Below are 19,575 nucleotides of genomic sequence, written 5' to 3' on the forward strand. Positions count from 1 at the left end.
TTCGACCATAACTGATACGAGAGAACAAGTTTATCTTATCAGTCAGACATTTTCGACTAGTTTAAGAATGATGTAGTGCGTGGTAAATAAGTGTTACAAAAGTGAATTGTGTAAAGAAGTTATTGCCTACAAATATTTCTCATGGTTGACAATCTGGTTGACTATTTTGAAGCTCTAGATTCTTCTATGGATTCCAAGAAGGTCGTAAACAGAAAATCCATTAGTAAATCGATATCTGAAAAGAATTCGAGTAGAGTAAAACAGTTTGTCAGCGAGTTGACAGATATAAAACGACCGTCAAATAAAAATAAAATTTCATCTTTAAATGGGGAAGCAGGAAAAAGCAAAACTTTACCTCGACCACATAGAATTACAGCAAGTATTTCCAATAAAGGATATGTTAATCTTTTCAGGCGTAATAGCGCCGTTAGTACGAAAGAAAAGAAAACGATTGTAGATCATGCGATTAAAGAAAACAATGTAGAATCAAATAATAGATTAAAAATAAACAGTGAAGCCTCACAAACACTTGGTATTGACAAACGTGTTGAAGATTTTGGTAAAAAGCTAAAACAAAAACGTTCACAAGCTAAGAGTCAATTTATTGAAACAACTACATCTGAAGTACAGTTGGAGGAAAAAATTAAGGGAAGAAGGAGTACTAGTGATTCAGATTTAATTTTACTTTGTACAAACGACGAAGAAAATTATACCAGAAATTATGGGCAAGTATTAACCTTGCAGTCAAAAGAACAATACAGGTGTCTGGATGAACACGAACAAAAAGAGAAAAAAGAAAACGAAGAAGAGAGTACCGATGACATGTTTGGTTCTAATGATTTTGATGAAGACCATGATGACAATTATATACTTGAAGCATATAATAAAGAGGGCAGCGAACTTATAATTACAACGTTGCAAATAACTCGCCGTTCAATGAGACAGGACGAAGCTGAGGATATAGAAAAATTAATAAGTACTTCTCATTTCGTTTTTGAAGAGGTAGAATATGAAAATTTTGAGCAAAATGATACCAGCAGCCCTGAAAGCGAAGTATTTTACGAAAATGTGAGAAAAACAAGCGACAAAAGTATTTCTTCAAAACAGACAAACGTCTTAGATAGTAATATTACCGAGAATCTAAGTGATCTTTACGACAGTGATATTTACGAAGAAGTGCATTACGATGAATGTGACAGTAGTTGCAACAAGCAAATTAAGCAAAGAATTCAGTATAGAAACTTGTCTACATTCGGTCTTCGTAGTTCTAGTGAGAAACGAGAGCACGGAGATAACTATTATTACAGTTTAAATCATTTTTCTGACAGTGACGATGCATTAGCCCAACAAGAAGAAAACACTGAACAAACCAGTGAACTTACTTCACCCACTGAAGCTTCTGGAAAGAAAGAAAAGTAAGTATAATTTATTGAAATAAACTAGACGTTGTAACAAATAATTACTTCTAGGATAAACTATGTTATAGAAGAAATGACAAAGACTGAAGAGCTGTACATAGCCGGATTAAAAATAGTAGTTGAGGTAAGTGTTTTTGTAAAGTAAATAATTGACAAAATATATTGGAAGCTTTTCAGAATTATATGCCGTATCTAGCTAAACACACTCCGCAAGACCTTCTCGGAAAAGACACATATATTTTTGGCAACATACTGTTAATATATAAGAAAGCTCAGGAATTCTTTGCTTTACTACAAAAAGATGGGAAAACCGCAGACTCTATAGCCGACTTATTTATTGCATCCGTAAGTGTACCTGCGTTGAATTAAGTATTTTAGATCTAATATGTGTATTTCAATCTTTTTCCGGTATATTTATTAATATTCTCAAAATGATTCGATTCTATTAAACCATATGTGTTGCCCATCAGGAATGTACAAAATTTAAGATTAGTCGAATGAATTCTATTATTATAATAAGTTTTAATTTTAGGCTACGACATTTGACCTGTATCCCTTATATTCAAAAAATAAACCCACTGCCGATGTATATCTAAAACAATTTGATGAAATTGTCAAGGTAAGTTTATATATTATTGACGTGGTAATATTTAACTGATTACAATTTTAGGAAAGACAGGAACAGTTAAGCGACAAATTGGGTTTAGCTAGTTATTTACTGACTCCAATTCAGCGACTGGGGAAATATATTTTAATATTAGAAAAAATTAAAAAGGAGTTGATAAAAGCAAAAAAACCCATAGAAAAAGTTTGCGCAGCTATTGAGGTTGTTCGGAAAGTAATGAGAAAAGGCAATGATTTCATTGCAATGGACTCTATTAAAAACAGCGATATTGATTTATTAATGCAAGGATCATTTATCATGAGAGCTGTTTTTAATGTACTGAAGCCAAGAAAATTTGTATCGATGGTTTTTTTGTTTGAAAATGCAATCATTTTTACGGAGAAAATATCGGTAAGTAATAATAGTTTAACAGAAATGGGGGTGTCTAATGAAGCAAAAAATGTTATTCCTCTGAAGTTTTTGCGTAAAATCAGAAGTAAAAATGTTTTTCCTGAACTCAATCCGGGGACATACTGTATATTTAAAACAATTATATACCCTATGTATTCTATTAATCCTCCGCCCTTTTCTGCACATAATTCAACCCTACATCGAAGTTCTTTAAAACTATTTCAAATTTCCTGGATTGTTGATGCTACAGCGTTCCTTATGCGCTGTCTTAGATATTCAGCACTATTAGGCAGGTCTTCACTATAATTTTTTTGAATTAGTCACTAATCCAGTTTTTAGAAACCTTTTTATAAGCTTCTGCACAACCGTGCGTGATACTTAAGTGTTGGAAAAATTTTCATTAAATTTTGTAATTATGTGACGAAACCGGTCCAATTATTATTTTAAGAATGCAGTATATCAATAATAATAATAATAATTTTAATAACGAAAATGGGAGTTTCAAATGAAGCAAAAAATGTTATTCCTGCGTTAAATCAAAAATATAATTATTTTTATATTAAGTGCGTGAAGTGAAAGTTTTTTGTGCATGAAAAGGTCTTTTACGCCGAGGTGCAGGTCAAGACAGTAAAAGTCTTTGAATGCACAAAAAACATCTTCACGCACGAAATATAATATGTAGTATATTATATCATTAAGAGTAGAAGTGACTCTTTTTATGCCAAGGCCAGAGATTGAAGACCGAAACGCAGTTGAGGTCGACAACTAGGCGAAGCACAAAAAGAGGTTCTACTCTGAATGATATACAGCTGGTTTCAAAAAAATCGGGAAATGAAAATTTTCCTAATGTAAATTTGGTTTTGTCGATTTGTCAATTAATTGTTTACTTGACAGTACCTATCAAGTGATTTTTAAAAATGTGATTGAATTTTGACGTTAAATCTAACCTATCTCCCGTAAGAAGGTTTCACACTATGGAAAAATTGCAAAAATGTGTCAATTTTATTCTGACAGTTCCCGTTTTTTTTGCAACCAGCTGTAAGTATACTATTTTATCTTTAAAAGGATCACAAAAAAAAATCGAACATGAACTCACTTACATATTTATTTTTCTTTTCCTGCAGTTACAATCTTCAAATTTTAAAGCACTAGTATTTTCTACTTCCCTTGTTATTGGTACTATCGCGGTCAACGTTTTTTATTATAATTTGATTTTTACTTTAAATCATAGGCGTCTAAAATGTCAAAGTTTGACACTAGCGATAGAAAAATTAATGAAACAATTTTTTCTAATGCCACATCTCACTCAGATTCAGACAGCTAGGGCTATTGCAAAGCTAGAAGAAAATTGGTCGTTGGCTGCTGTGGCCAGAGAATTACATTGCAGTAAGATTTGCATCTTCAATATAAAGAGGCGTTGGCAAGAAAACAGGCTTGAGAGCCCAATACGAATGGGTGTTGGAAAGGTTTCTTTACTAAAGTTTACTTTCACTTTAAAAATACATATATTAATTACTTCTCAGTCTCATTTTTATTAAAAACTAGCTGACCCGACAGACGTTGTCTTGTCCAAATTTCAATGCCTAAATTTGTTTGTGAATTTGTGAAAAGCTATTGGAAATGTGTAAACAAAGTAAAAATGAGGAATTTTACATAGGAAATGAATTTTATCGGCAGTATTCTACACTGCTGAAATGCTGGAAATGTGTGATGCGCCTGGAATGTGATGCGGTTTTGTTCCAAAATGTTTTTCGTTAAAACACAGTCTGGAGTTGGAGAGGCGACCTCCGACACGAATGATTTCATCTTTATCGAGAAAGGGGGCTAAACGTTGAATCGACTTCGGACAAGCCTGATTGGTTTTCAATTTTTGGCAAATATCCAGAAAGGATGAACGCTGGACATGTTTCACTAAAATCTTCAGTGCTGCAACGTGTTCGTTCTTAGTGATCGGTCCGGAGCGACGAGTGAGGTTTGACACACGACAATTGTTTGCAAATCGAAGGAGATATGCCACGATATTTTCAATTTTAGACAACGACGAAAATTTGTTTATCACCCGATCTAGATCGACAGCATCTTCAGTGCTAATTAACAATACAGCGCGGCGCGTTTCACTGTTAATTATGGTGTCATCGGTAGGAGACGCCGGAGAAGGTTCGATTGGCCAGTTGTCCGGGTGTTGACACAACCATGTGGGACCATTCCACCACAGCGGATGATTTTTCAATTCTGCCGGAAGCAACCCGGGAGAAGCACAATCGGCGGGGTTGTCACTTGACCGGATATAATGCCAGGACGCGGGAGAGATTTTTTCTTGGATGTACGCTACGCGATTACTCACGAATGTTTTCCATCTATGAGGGGATGAACGGAGCCAACCTAAGACGATCATCGAATCGGTCCAGGCGGTCACGGAAGCAAAACTACAAACGCTTTCATACTTGATTAATTTTGAAAGGAGTTGAGCACCGCACAATTCCAATTGGGGTAACGATCTGCGTTTCAAAGTGACCTCTAATGGTTCCGGCTCCATTATGGTGCAGTAAGTGTTTACCACCGATGGAAAGCGAGAATCTACTAGGCCGTTTATCACCCAACCGAATATGGTGTTTATCGCGGCGGGCTCACCTGGGTTTGTACCCAACAAAACCCCAGGTCGAAGAAAAGTGGCGCAAACGTCACCACCGAGAAGTATTTTCGAGAAGCATTTCGATGTGATGTGGTCTATTAAATTCCGGATCCGCCAGATTCAAGTTTGAAATGTGTTTCCAACGACTAATGTCCACGGGATTGGACGGCTGATCGCCGGTGATGTTGGGCAACACATGCGCAATGATTTTTTGCTGCTCGATTGAGGAATTGCGCGGCCGAATTAAACACTCTGAAAATCCAGGAGAAATGGATTCCCCGCCTGGATTAATTCCCTTCACGTGCATCTTCGAAGGTGTGAACCGCAACCCTAAACGACGAAGACATTTCTGCGTTATGAAACTACCCTGACTACAATTGTCTAGGATGACACGGACGCGATGAAAATTGCCACGCACATCTTTTACTTCGATGACCGCGGTTGCTAGTAGAACAATTTTGTTACCGATCGAACTGGTCAAGGTGATTAATTGTAAATTGGGTACATTCGGCGCTGACGAATTTGTTTCGATCGAATTGGAATTGTCCGGCTGCGAATTTGTTAACGAATTTTGCGACGAATTTTTGTTGAAATGAAGCATAGTGTGATGCTTTTCCATACAAGAGCGACACGACGATTTCGACGGACAAGATTTTGATTGGTGGGACGAACGAAGGCAATCGATACAGAGGCGCCGAGACTTCACCACTTCGAACCGTTGGAGAGGTGTTTTTGACACAAAGTCCGGACATTTGTACGTGTTATGGTCTCCTGCACAAACGGAGCAATTTATCGACGGAGACGACGAGTCGACGAGCAAAACCGATTTTGTTTTTGATTTGAAGTTGGGATTTGACGACGCAGTGGACGATGATTTTGAATTGCAATTCCCTAACGAATCAAGTACTCGGCACTGGCTTTCGACGAATTCGGCCAGCTGAGTATATTTCGGGACCTCGGCTGGTCCTAACGAGCGAATTTCGGCCTCAAACTGTTTCCGCGTTTCGGGATCGAGTTTTTCGAATAAAAATTGTAGCCACATGAAATCCTCTAACGAATGCGATAAATTTAGGGCCAGTAAGGCTGAACGATTTTCAGTGAATTTGTCAATTGTTTCACGTAGTCCCTATGAGGATTCTAATTTCAACTTGGGCAATGCCTGAATGTTGTTCCAATAATAATATGACAACTTTCGTTTGTTCTCATATCGATCGACAAGAGCCTTATACGCTAAAGGATAGTTTTCTTCTGACAGCATTAAAGCCTTCACTAAGTTCAAGGGTTCCCCCGACAAACAACTAAGTAGATATTGAAATTTTTCAATTTGTGCCAAGTCTGCCCGAGAGTGGACCGCGTTATTAAAGAACTGGATAAAGGAACTCCACTCACGGAAGTTGCCATTAAAATTGCGTAACGACAATTTCGGCAGGCGTAAGTTTGACGACGACGAAGTGCTTTGATTTGTTTCTGTTGACGCTGGACGATCGATTTCGGGAAAATCATTGACATAAATGGCTTCGATTTCATCGAACGCTTCAAACAATTCCCTGCGTATTTGTTCTTCCGCGGTTCAAATTTCTCAAAAATCGATTGGGAGCGAGCGAACCATCTTTTTAACAACGCACGTAAAGAAGGTTGTTCCTGCGAAGATTTCCCAACCTCCCAAATTTCAAACATTGCGTCTTCAAACAATCCCGTTGGGCGCGATTCTCTTTTGCCTTTGCAGCCATTTTTGCTAGTCAATTGAATACCAAAATTGCCAGAATGGGGTGTTTGCGAACGAACAAAAGAAAACAGGTACTTAGACTTGAACCGTAATAAAATCGACGCCAGTGAGTCGGACCTTTTCCGGCCAAACCCCAAGTTGTCGAACAGATGTTGGGAAAAACCGAATGGTTCCAGGTAGTTTCCCAGAAAAATGTCCAATTTTAACCCAACGCTTTCGAAAGGAATAATTTTGTTTGTTTGGTTTTGTTTTAAATTGATTAAAACAATTGACGATAAATTTGTTAACTAGGTGACGACGATATGACTAAACAAACAAGGAGAAAAAAATAGTTGCACTGCGCTAGAGACAATGAAACGAATTTTTAAAATTTTGATTGACAATTTTTTTAACAATGAAAAGCCACAATTAACGACCAGTTATGACTAATCCGGCTCGAAGAACCAAAAAATGTTTGTCTCCAGGGCACTTAAGTCAGTTTTTGTTGACTTAAGCCTACCTAAGCGAAGAGCTTTGTTCGATTTTCTCCGTGATCCACAATTCCTTAAATCAAAATTGACTTACCTTTTTATGCGGACCGCGAAGAGACCATGGACCGATTGGCATGGGTGGAATTCAACGATAATTTTGGACTTCGGTGCCACTTCAATTAAGTGGGTTTCACGACACGAGACGATGGTTACGAAACTAGGTGTTTTGACTAAGACGGTCAAATTCGAAGTCTCTCTTTCTTCCAAAAAATGTCCTTCACCGGTGGGGGAGGTTTCGTCAACCCCGATTTTGCACGACATTGTGAATCGGTTAACGCGCAATAACCAATGAAAGAGGGTGCAACTATTTTCGAATTGAATTTTTAAAACTAACTTAAAAACTATGCGCTAAAACTAAACCGAACAAAACCAAACAAAAATGAAACAACTAAAATTGACTATTTACAAAACCCAACAAGGTCATTTTAAAATTTTTCAACACTTTCTATTCAGTTTTCCACAAAGAGTGTCAGAAGACGTCAACTCCATTCATATTCAATTTCACGTAAAAATCACGGTAGCTAAGAAAACCTAGTTACCTTTGAAAAATATGACATGCGAATTATAACCAAAAAGGTCGGCTTTTGAAAAAGTGAATTCGTAATTGTGCAGTTATGGAGCTATAAAATATAGAAAACCCTGCTACACTACCTGCTGCAGTGTTGGCAACTGCTAACAATGCATGTTCCCTCGGTTGTTCATACATCAAAATATCATCAAAACGTCAAAAGCGCAAAAATCGTTGATTAATAAAAAATAGTGTATTAATGAGGTCCATTAATACACTATACCGGGTGATTCTGAAATAAGTTTGGAAAAAAATGTGGAGTATCCTTTGACACAAAATAATTCTGTGTAAATGACTTTTGGAGGTGAAATCAAAGGATGGAAATTACCCTATATCCTTGTATTTTCAACGCCTATGAATAAGGAAAATTTGTCCGAATTTGTTCATTTCATTAGCAACCATGGTTCCAGCAACTCCATAATAAAGTCGTAGGTGCAAGCACACTGCTTTGTAAATGTTTCTATGGAAATGATCGAGAGGAGTAAGATAATAAACCGTTCACGATTGTTTTAAACACGCAGCAGGCCAAGATATTTTTTTGTTAGATTGGCGTCAGGTCCTCAAATATGACGTCTCGTTTTTAAATATTAGCATTGTTGTCAATTCCGTCATTAATTTAGTTAATAATAATTTACCCAGAACTGCCCTACAAATATGTATGTATCATTTCAATAAAAATTTTACGATTATTGTTCCTAATGCGCCAATTGTTTAAAAAATGTAACAACCTCAGAGCAGTGTTCGGTTAAATTATAACCTAAAATACATTTGTTATGACAAATCACAATACTGCCAACTAAAATGTCAGATTTTCATAGATAGTCCGAATTTGAAACAATCGTGAATCGTAATCACCTTTAACTCTGCAATGTACTAGGAATTTTGACCAAATTTTCAATCATTTGTATCTCGAAAACGAAAAAACTTTTTTCTTCAAACGTCCGTAAATTATGACATTGCACTGCTGCATTGATAATGTTAAAATGTCACTTCATTGTCATGGCATCTAACGAGCTGACGAGCGGCAGATAAAGTTATTATCTCCGCTGAGAGCGGCAGATAAAGTTATTATCTCCGCTGAGGGCGTCCGTGAAGTTATTATCTCCGCTGATGAGCGGCAGTAAAGTAAACTAGCTAAATCATTTGAAATTCCTACCTGGTTTCTTAACATGTCTTAAATAATTTGTTATGAAGGTTTGAAGAAAAAATAGTATATGTACTATTATAAGAAAAATTTTTTGTCAATGACTTCTTCTCATCATCACCAATTACCGGGTTTTTTCTCCAAACTTATTTTAGAATCACCCTGATTTTAGACAAAATAATTCTTTAATATTGAAATTAACAAGCGGTCAACGGAAAATTAAATTAATGCCACTGTTAATTCCTTGTGCATGAACTCACCATTACTTCAGAAGTTCCCTAAATACAACAAACGTTTAAAATGTAAATAGCAAACGATTACAACTTACAACTGTTTACGTATCAACATTGAATGGCAATCTTGCGCTATTTTTGACATTTTTTTGACATCTTGATCTGACATCCATGGGCAGTTGGACACGCCCACAAGTTTCACCACGGGCGGCTCGTCTTTAATCACAATCGAATCGGTTAAATATTGGATAATAATTTCCGTTATTTCGCTTTTTTAGAGGCTTTATCTTAATGGGGATTAGTATATTAAAGTATAAGTGGATATTAAGGTCTTTAAAACACGCGCGATTTTTCGAGCACGACGGCGCAGCCGGAGTGTTCGAAATAGAGCAAGTGTTTTAAAGACCAGTTATCCACGAATACTTTACGCATTTTTTTTTAATTGGTACACTTTGAAATCATAAATATAATTTCCACCACCTGAAACTTTATATTAATAACATAATTACATAACATTTTTGTTCCATAATACAAAAATTTCCGATAATATTGCGGAATCTGGAAAAGTGTCCCGAATGCTTGTAGCGTTTCCACGTTGAATGGCAAGGGAAATCCTCTCGAAAAGGAATTTCTTTGATTTTGAATCGCCTGATTCCGCGATAAGTCGGTTTCCGATGACATTAATGTCATCGATGGTTTCTTTGCACCAAGGGCCTAAGGTTTCAAATGCTAAACCTTTAAACACGTAGTTTGACGAAATGATTAAACTATATTTGCTATGTTTGCGTTTGCAAGCCATTTCAGCGGCAAAGCCTGAGACTTCAGATGATTTCAATACGTAACTGTCTGCAAGTGTATCTACAACAGTAACGTCCCAAACCAAAGGTTGACCTTTAATCCACGGTACTAAAGTCATCCCACCTGGGCGTTTTCCGTCATCCCGAGGCAGTCCGTTTGGTTCTAAAGTTGAATTCACATGAATAGAAATTAAAGACCGGCTGATAATGGAATTAATTTCAGTGTGTCTTGAAAATCTACCACTGCTTTTGAAACAACTTAGACCGTGGGTGCCAATTTCGTCAACTTTCGCATTGCATTTGCAAATATGAGGTGTACAAAGATTACAACTCAATCTTAAACCAATACAAAGTTGGAAGGAGGTGTTATCTAAAAGAGTACCAATATTAGGAGAAGGTATTGCATGTAACCAAGATCCTGATTCTCTGCATTGCAAAGCCTTAAAACGAGCCAAGTCTCTAGGTGAATTAAAGATTAAGTCATTGGCAATTATTCATTTGTCTTAACCCTCCACCACCCGGCGGCACGGCAATTTTGCCGGAGTACATACGAGTACACTATTACGGATACCTAATACTATCAAGTGCAGTGCTTATCAACATATTAGGCATTCACGATCTTTTTGGGACCGAGTTGGCTATGATTTTTTCTTTTCATGTTGGACTAACTGACTCGGTGATGCAACGGATGCAATTTTTTTTCCTGTCAGTGTCTGTTCGACATTTTCTTGCCACCGCATTGCCATATTTATTATTTTAATATTCGTAAGAAACTAAATGATTTATTAAGTGTGTAAAAATAATTTAAATTTCCGTCAAAGGAACAGTCAAATTTGCCAAAATAATTTTATTACGATAAAAATTTTCTAATAAACGATTTAATTTAATTTAAAAATGACAGACCAGATTTAAGAGATCCGACAACAATGTACCTATTCAGAAAATATAACCCTAAACTGAAAACAACCTAACCTAACACAAAAAGTGTCAATTTCCTTTAGGGAATGTAGTTATCACCGAGGTACTGCCAACAAAATCACTAGATGGTCATAGACAACTCGGTCCCAAAAAGGTCGTGAATGCCTTATAATTACCGGCGTCTCGCCTCCACATTTTGATATGATATTAATATTATCCCAATTCTTCTGAAATTGTGGGATTATGTTGAATTATGTTGGCAAAATAAAAATATTTCTAAATTGGGTTTTCTTATAACCAAAATTGGCAATATGATTATTTTGTAAACATGATTCGAAAACATTAAAATTAGTTCATAAGTTCATTTTGCTTTTAGAATTTGATTTTCTACCTATAGTCCATTTTTTTATTATAGTCCGATGAGCTTAGTCCGAATCAAGAAGTCGACATGACCTGCGTCTGCTTTCGACATTTGACAGCAGTGCATGGTTCTACCAATATTTGAAAATTTATTTAGGCAACATGAGACAGATATCATAACAAATTTCAATTTTTAAGATTTTGAGTTGTGTTCTTTCGTGCTTTGTTGGTTTTTCTGCAAATTCATTCCTTCATTTTAATTTTGTCTTTCAAAAAACCGCTCCCTTCAGAACTCTTTTGATAACTATTTACATACTTATCAACTAATAGGTCAGATATATTAAAAATTGTTGAAAACAGCACTAAACAACCACGTTTAGACTGTCTTTCTTTCTTCCTAGATTTTGTTTCGGCAACGCCATGAATTAGTTTACCCCCTTACCTGTTAACTTCCAGTCTTGCAAGTTTCCGCGCAATTCCAATATTATTTTTGCAATTTACAAATTCTGTAAATGAATCTGTCCACATGCTTTTCGTTGGCATCGTACGGAGGACATTTCAAACAAAATTAAACAAAACCATCACAAATAATGTGGTTAAAACGTAACCTAAAAATTTGACGTCGCTAATGTAATAAACGTACAACTCGTGTCTTGCTCGAATCACACATGCTAAAGCGAGATGCATAGTGGGACACGCTTAATACAATACGTACACGAATTCAATAGTTTGTTTACATTATGTTGAAAAGAGATAGCAATATGACAGTTGTTCTGCTTTTTAATTGATACATCGGACTATAATTAAAAAATGGACTATACTCACTTGCTGCATTTTAAAAGGTTTTTATCCTTTTTCTTTATTCTAAAATTTTGAGTTGTAAAAATGGAAATTCCAACGTAGAATGCAGTGTTGGTGGAAATTTAGAATTGAGACAGACTATACTGGTTAAATATTACAAAAAATGGAAATAAGAACCTGAAGACATTAGTGATGTGACATCAGTATACCTTTCGTTGTGATAGAAAATGAAAAAAATAAAAATTAATTTGCATTCTGTCACTTAAGATTAATTTTTGTGACCACAGTTGTATTTCGCTTAAAAATTAGTTGTAACATTGATTACTTATACAGGGTATCTCAGCTAAGACTTTCGAGCCTAATATCTCGGTTATTTGCCAACGGATTTTTATGAAATTTAAAATACAAATATTTTAGACGGCGAAAATTCAATTTGTAATAATAAAATAACCTCAAGTTAAAAAATGTTATTTTAACACATGCTTCTTTTATTGAAAATTAGTCGCGATTATTATTAGATTGTTAACCATTAAAAAATAGGGGTCTGCACAAACAATTAACTAAATCACTCGTCTGATTCAACGAAAAGATTAGATTTTGTTGTTAAAAATTTAATGTAAAATTTGAAGGTATTTGAGCAGTTACCTTTTGAAACAATTGATGAAAGATTGCCAAGCAACATTCTTTTGGGCGCGCTTTATTAGAAACTTCAAATTGTGTAAATTTATTAAAAATACTCTAAAAATAGACTACAATGGCAGAAATTTCAATATTGTTGACAAAAGAAACAATTTTTACCTATGGAGAGTGTCGTAAGAACTTTAATGACACAGTTCGTCTTCTCGTGGAACACTATCCAAATGTAGGCTTTACAAAATGTAAGGTTAAGAGAGTCGTCAATTTATTTGAAGACACAGGAAGCGTACGTGAACTAAATTGCCTTGCTAAAATATTCCAGTCGTGTTTCAGTCCTTTATGGAAGAATTAAAGCATCCAGTATAATAAATTACGTCCAAATGTTGTCTTTAACTTTGTAAACGTTTGTAAGGTTAGCAAGATAAACGTCAAATATGTCACCTACGTTTGTGGGAAGACCAAAATTCGGCGATAGTGCGCGTTTGTTTCACACGCGTCTACGTTTTTACATCTGCAGCTACGTTTAACACAGTTTTTTGCTTTTTTCTTGCAAACCAGACGTCTTTCGAGGACGAGTTTCGCCCTACAGCATCTTTTATTGACGATCAATTTTTTGATGTAAATCTTAAGTGGTTCGACATTTTAAAAAAGCATGTAAAAATTACGTTTTTAAGACTTGGGTAATTGCATTAATGGGATTTTATTCTTCACCGTCTAAAATATCTGCATTTTAAATTTCACAAAAATTCTTTAGAAAATAACCGAGTTATTAGGCTCGAAAGTCTTAGCTGAGACACCCTGTATAGTAAAGTAGAATCGCGGTTAATACCGCAAAAGATACAGATGAACGAGTTGTACTTGCTTACCTTCAGAAAATGTCGGAGGAGTACAAGCCGTCGACTATGTGCCTATGTGGGCTATCCATACCTACAAGGTACTTCTGTCAGATCAATCATTAAAAAGTTGACATTTAGACTTCACGTTTCTCGAGTCCTCTCGGGTTGTTGATGTTGCCATGGAAACGCGGGTTTTTGAAAGTTGGATTTATACACGCTGAGGCGTACTTCAGGTTAAAATATTTGCACATCTTTCAAAGTCAAACCATATTCTTTTTTGTTTTTTCTTTTCTTAACTTACATCGATATGCAAAAACATAGTGTGTACAACACCTTATGAAAGTCTCTTTTTTTCACTTATTTGTATCTGCAAATTCATGAAAAAAAGTATGACTTTCATAATTAGTTGTACCTACAAATAACTGTTGACAGTCTAGGAGTTTTTATTACATACAATCAAATGCAAAATATTTTGGTCGTCAATGTCCTTTTTTGACAAAATTTGAAATACTCAATAATTGTAAATCGATCTTAACGTTTACATTATTTATTTGACGTTAATTGTGACATTGGCGCGACGATGTCAGGCTCATGATGCTTCTAATTGACATTTAAATTATTTTTGACTTTTTGATGACAATACGCCTTGATTTCACAGTGTAAATTACAATTCTGACATAAACAGATATAGTCGTTTTCAACGACATCCGTGCTGTCAGTGTCATTTTTAATATGTTGATGCAGATTGTACATACAAATTCATAACCAGGAGTCAGAGTATAAGCAAATCATAGTTAAAAAAATGTAAAACAAGAAATTGTGGTTATGGTAAAAGAAAATTGCTATTTCGTGAAACATCAACAACAAATAATAAAACTCAGTCTTCAACATGGTGTAAAACATGGTTAAACTAGGTCATCCTCGGAATCCAAATCAGACTACATATTTTCTTTGATTTATTTGAAATTATAGAAAATAATTTGAATTTGGCAATTTGCCGCGTTAAGCTAAATTGCCAAATTAGTAAATTCAAAATTACTAAACTGAAACAGCAAGTAGTGTCAACATACTGTCATAGTGACAGCACGGATGTCACTGAAAACGACTATAATTTTTTAGTGACATTCATGACCAAAATGTTTTGCATTCAACTGTATATTACGAATTTGCTACGTTTTAGAAAAACCTAGAACAGTTTACATATTTGGATAGCATCTACATGAGCGACTTAAGTTTGGGAAATTTTGAAGGTAAACCAAATATATTTCATCTTACACACTACACTAGATCGAAAAGAGGAACTCACGATGCTACTTATGTTTTGGAAGCTGAAACACCGAAACTCAAAAATGAATGGACCACAACGATCGAAACGATACTATGGGCGCAGCTTAAAGAGGCCAAAGGTTTTCTTTAACAACTAAGCTCATTAAATTAGTGTTGTTAATTTTATTTACAGAGTTGCAGAAAACACAAACTTATAATAGCAAAAGATATTTTGCGAGAGCTTCACTGCCAGGTAGTTCTAGAAGTTCATCAAGGAGATATAGTAATTTTGCAAGGTAAATTCAAAATCTATAAAAATACATTTTATTATTTTTTAGGTGCATCTTCAAAGCCCAAATCTAGGTTTTATGACATTGCTCCTTAGCAGTAATTTTAAAATAAGTTTCATTTATTTTGGATATGTAACATATTTATGGAATAATATCATTTACTACAAGATATATTTTTTATACAATAGGAGTAATTGCTTATTCAACAGATAAGGAAAGATAATCAACAGGACGGTGAGGAAATATTAAAAAATTATTTCTAAAATGTAAGTCTAAAACTGTATTTATGCGTTGTGCCTAATGCGTAAAACTTTCATCAAGAAGATAACAAAGGATGTATTACTAAAAACTAGAAATGCGAGGGTGGATCAAAAAATTTTATTTCTCGCACATTACAAGACCCCATTCAACTAGGTACTCTTCGACGCTAGTCCAGTTATTATAGTTAAAATAGTACTGAAGTAAGGAATTTTCTCCAATGAGTTGAAATTTGGAATAGGTATACTTTCATTTATTACTTATAAATGTTACGGTAAACAATTTTTCGGATCACTTCTAGCTCTATTAACGTCCGGAATGCGTACTTTTACAGTGTCTCTATTCATTCATTCCCAGAGTCAGTTTGCCACTGTTTATTAAATTTACCAATGGACACTGAAGATTATGAATAACAGCCGGTAAATTTAATAAATTGCAAGTTATTAATTATAATAACCAATCTTGTTGGGTATTATGTATACAGGCGGTCTTAGCTAAGACTTTCGATTATTTGCCAACGGATTTTTAAGAAATTTAAAATACAGATATTTTAGACGATGAAGATTCAATTAGTAATTATCAAATTACTTCAACTTAAAAAAATTAATTTTAACACATAATTTCTTTATTGAAAATTAAGCGCAATTATAATTAGATAGTTAAACATTAAAAAATAGGTGTCTACACAAACAATTAACTAAATCACTTCGTCTGATTTGTTGTAAAAATATAATCTAAATTTTGAAGGTATTTGACCTTTTGAAACAATCAATGAAAAGTTGCCCAGTACCATTTGAAAAGTCAAATTGTGTAAATTTATTGAAAATATCAATAATCGATCGATATATTTATCAAAAGTACCAAACAACAAAACTGAACTTTCTGCTAAATATATCCTTATCTGTTGGTTTAATGAAAAAACAGATATTGTGAAATACTTATATAGATTGAGAAACTGTGTACAAAAAGATCTTGTATTTTTTTCTAATTTAGAAGCAATTGTTCTTACATGTTATGGCTTACTATTTACAAAGTTATATACAATGTGATCAAAAATATAACAAATCAGAATAGGCGTTGCACATTATCGGACATGTCGTAGCGGAATTCTGTACAAATAAGCGTTCAATGCATGGGCGTAGACAATTTGTGATCTCAAACGATACTTTATAATAAAGCATACCTCATGAATTTTAAACGTTGGAATTGTGCATTTTATTATTATTATCTGATAAAGGACAAAATTTATAAAATAAGCAAAAGCAACATTTTACATTAGTAAGAATGGGTAATTTACCAACTTTATTGCCAAACGCGACGCCACTGGTAAGCAGATTTTTTGCGGAAAGAAACGTCAACGATGTGCTGTTGTTAACCTAGAAAACAACTTGTCTATTTCGGCAAAGTTTACAGATGTTTACTGTAATTGTAAGCAACAGTTATCCCAGAATAAGTGGTAAAATGGGTTTTTCCATTGAAGATGAAGCATTCATTAAAATAATCATAATTAATTAATTAATAATAGATGTTTCGAGAGGTAGGCATTCCATAAATCTACTGTGCATAGGAGGTATAATTATCGGTACGACCCAAACCCAGACAAACGTTTCGATAAAACAAAAGATGAGGTAGCACTCTTGATTTGTTTTCTTTTTGATCACTTGTATTATGCTACGGTCAACCCGTCATCAAACCATCAATGTGGCGATAGATTAATTTTGATTCGTATACCTGCATGCTGTACATAAGAAAATAGTTGATGGCGAGAAATTGATCGTGAGTTGAGTTGCTTATAGAATAAAAAAAAATTAAAGGGACCGAATCAGAACGGTAAAATTCGGAAAACTATTTTAAGTTTACCTAAACAAGGTCTCGTACATACACTTGATTTCAAAAAAATAGTGTACAATGGGGGACATGGAATCCTGGGCAGTCTGTTATTGTCATTTCAAAAAATGTCAATGTAAATGCACCTTTACCGTCATTATGATTGATATTTTCAAAAAAACTGTCAACTTGGTTATGAGTAGCTAAGGTATGGTTTAGAAATTTTGACAACTGAATCACACATCTGCCCAGTTTTCCGTGTCCCCAATAGTACACCTAATAAATGTTTCCCCATGTACCTAATGTTAGCTTTGTTTCCATGGTTACAAAAGCCCGAATCATCACTAAACTAGACTGCTCCCAGAAATTAACGCATCACTTTGGAAAATGTGGAAATAGTCGATAGTTGTACATAAATCACAACAAATAAGTTCTTATTCGGGAGTGTTTTAAATTGCAATAAGAGTTTTATAGAAAAAATTAATAGTATATTAAAATATAAGTTGCAGAAGGCATCTATTCAAGCACGAATTTGAAATAAGGTACTATTGCGATGAAAAAATTTTGGACACTAATGTCATCGTGCTGTCATACATTCTAAAACGACCCTTATGTATTAATAACCTCAATTTTGAAAATATGAATGTCAGATTTACCAAGAAAATATTCAAAAAATTGTAAAAATCAGACAAATGGAATAGAACGAGGTTTTAATTAATAAAAAATATAAAACAAATACCCAAATGTACTCGCATATTAAAAAAATTATATTTTAAACCGGTGTCACATTGACAACAATTTCATCTTTCATGTGACAGTTTCAATAAAGCATGATTTAGAGTAATTTTTTTAATGTGACAGAAGTTTGATGTCCAAAATTTGATGATCGTAATAGTACTATATCTTTAGAAGGCTTCCGCTCCACAATTTTTCACCTCGTTGTATCATGTCAAAACAGATTAACTTAACATTGCTCGCAATTTAAACAGAGGGAGATATATCTCTGCACCCTTGGCGGAATCATGAGAACAATAGGATTTTTCAGTCTACGCCCAGGCCGCTATAGACACTATCTAGCAGGTCGTGCTCCCAATAGTAGGTATATCTTCACTTTCTCTTTCTCTGTATCGCACATTACAGACAAATTTATTATCTTAATTACAGAAGAACTTATATAGTGTTCAGCAAATTGTTGGGATTTATAAAAATAATGCCTCAGTAGTTTATCAGGGGGAAACCCCATTGTTATACCTATTTAAAAATTACGGATTATAACCCGTAATCCACAGCAGCTAAAATTACCTAAGTACTTTGAACCCGAATTAGTAAAATTTTGTGCCTTGTGTTTATTATGGTCCTACTTAAATTTTCTGGGAATTATGAACAAACAGTGAAAATATCGGTGCACCCGAACTGTGATCAGCGGTCAGAAGCCCAATAATCCGACACCTGAATTGCCGTCAAAGAATTTTAACTTACCTGGTCGTCTCTAATCTTATCTCGAACTGCGGTCAAGAAAATTTAACTTATTAGGCAATCAGGAACTTTTTGGGATCGAGTTGGCTATGATCATCTAGTGTTTTTGTTAGCAGTATTTCGGTGATAACTAAAAGGTATGTACCTGTTGGCTTCCCCCACCATGCCATGAATTGCAATTAAACTTTATTATATTTAATTCAAAACTTTGGAAACAAACATTTATTTACAAAACAGTATTATAAAACTTGTGAGTCACGAATTTAACATAATCATACTAATGTTTTGATATTAAGGTGTTCAATATTAGAGTTAATAAAATTCTGTTTTCGCGATAGTCAAATGTTCCATCAACAAAGAATATTTGTTGATAACACATAAATTGCATGTTACTTTCACAAGCAAATATTATCTGAGATTCTGTGCTGTTAACTTGTAACGGGTTAAAGCGTCCCATTTTAGACAAAAAATTACAAAGTCGCGATTCTTATGTTGAGGGTTCCTTTGCGCTACATACTGAAAAACAGTTTTGACTCTGCCTCAGAAACAATTGTTTAAAGTACTCATCTCCGGTAATTCAATGGATACTTGATATAATTACATCATCAACTTCTTTAATTTCCGCATTTTTCTCTTAAAGTTCCTCATCTTCATCGCCCTGTGGTGAAGGGCTGAAGAATATCGCCACCCTTTGTGATTTAGGGGAAGTAGGAGTCTTCCAAAAGTCAGAATAAAATTTCACAGTCACCTACGGAAACAGCTTTACTAACAGGGTAGTTTAGCCACCTTGTTCCTTTCAACTTTACCATGGAGGCCCACACTCGGGCACTGTGAGCCTCAATTT

General features: G+C 34.7%; 1 protein-coding gene across 1 annotated transcript; it reads left to right on the forward strand.

Annotated features, from left to right (window-relative positions):
* The first annotated feature begins 13 nt into the window (after nt 1-13).
* Nucleotides 14-15,337, forward strand: LOC138130373 (uncharacterized). Its single transcript, XM_069046819.1, has 8 exons — nt 14-1,415; nt 1,470-1,542; nt 1,596-1,763; nt 1,951-2,037; nt 2,089-2,433; nt 14,795-15,020; nt 15,074-15,163; nt 15,219-15,337. The coding sequence occupies exons 1-8, from the start codon at nt 142-144 to the stop codon at nt 15,263-15,265; spliced, it is 2,310 nt and encodes a 769-aa protein (XP_068902920.1). The 5' UTR covers nt 14-141; the 3' UTR covers nt 15,266-15,337.
* The last annotated feature ends 4,238 nt before the right edge of the window (nt 15,338-19,575 follow it).

Source organism: Tenebrio molitor, chromosome 5 (genome assembly GCF_963966145.1).
Source record: "Tenebrio molitor chromosome 5, icTenMoli1.1, whole genome shotgun sequence".
Taxonomy (NCBI): domain Eukaryota; kingdom Metazoa; phylum Arthropoda; class Insecta; order Coleoptera; family Tenebrionidae; genus Tenebrio; species Tenebrio molitor.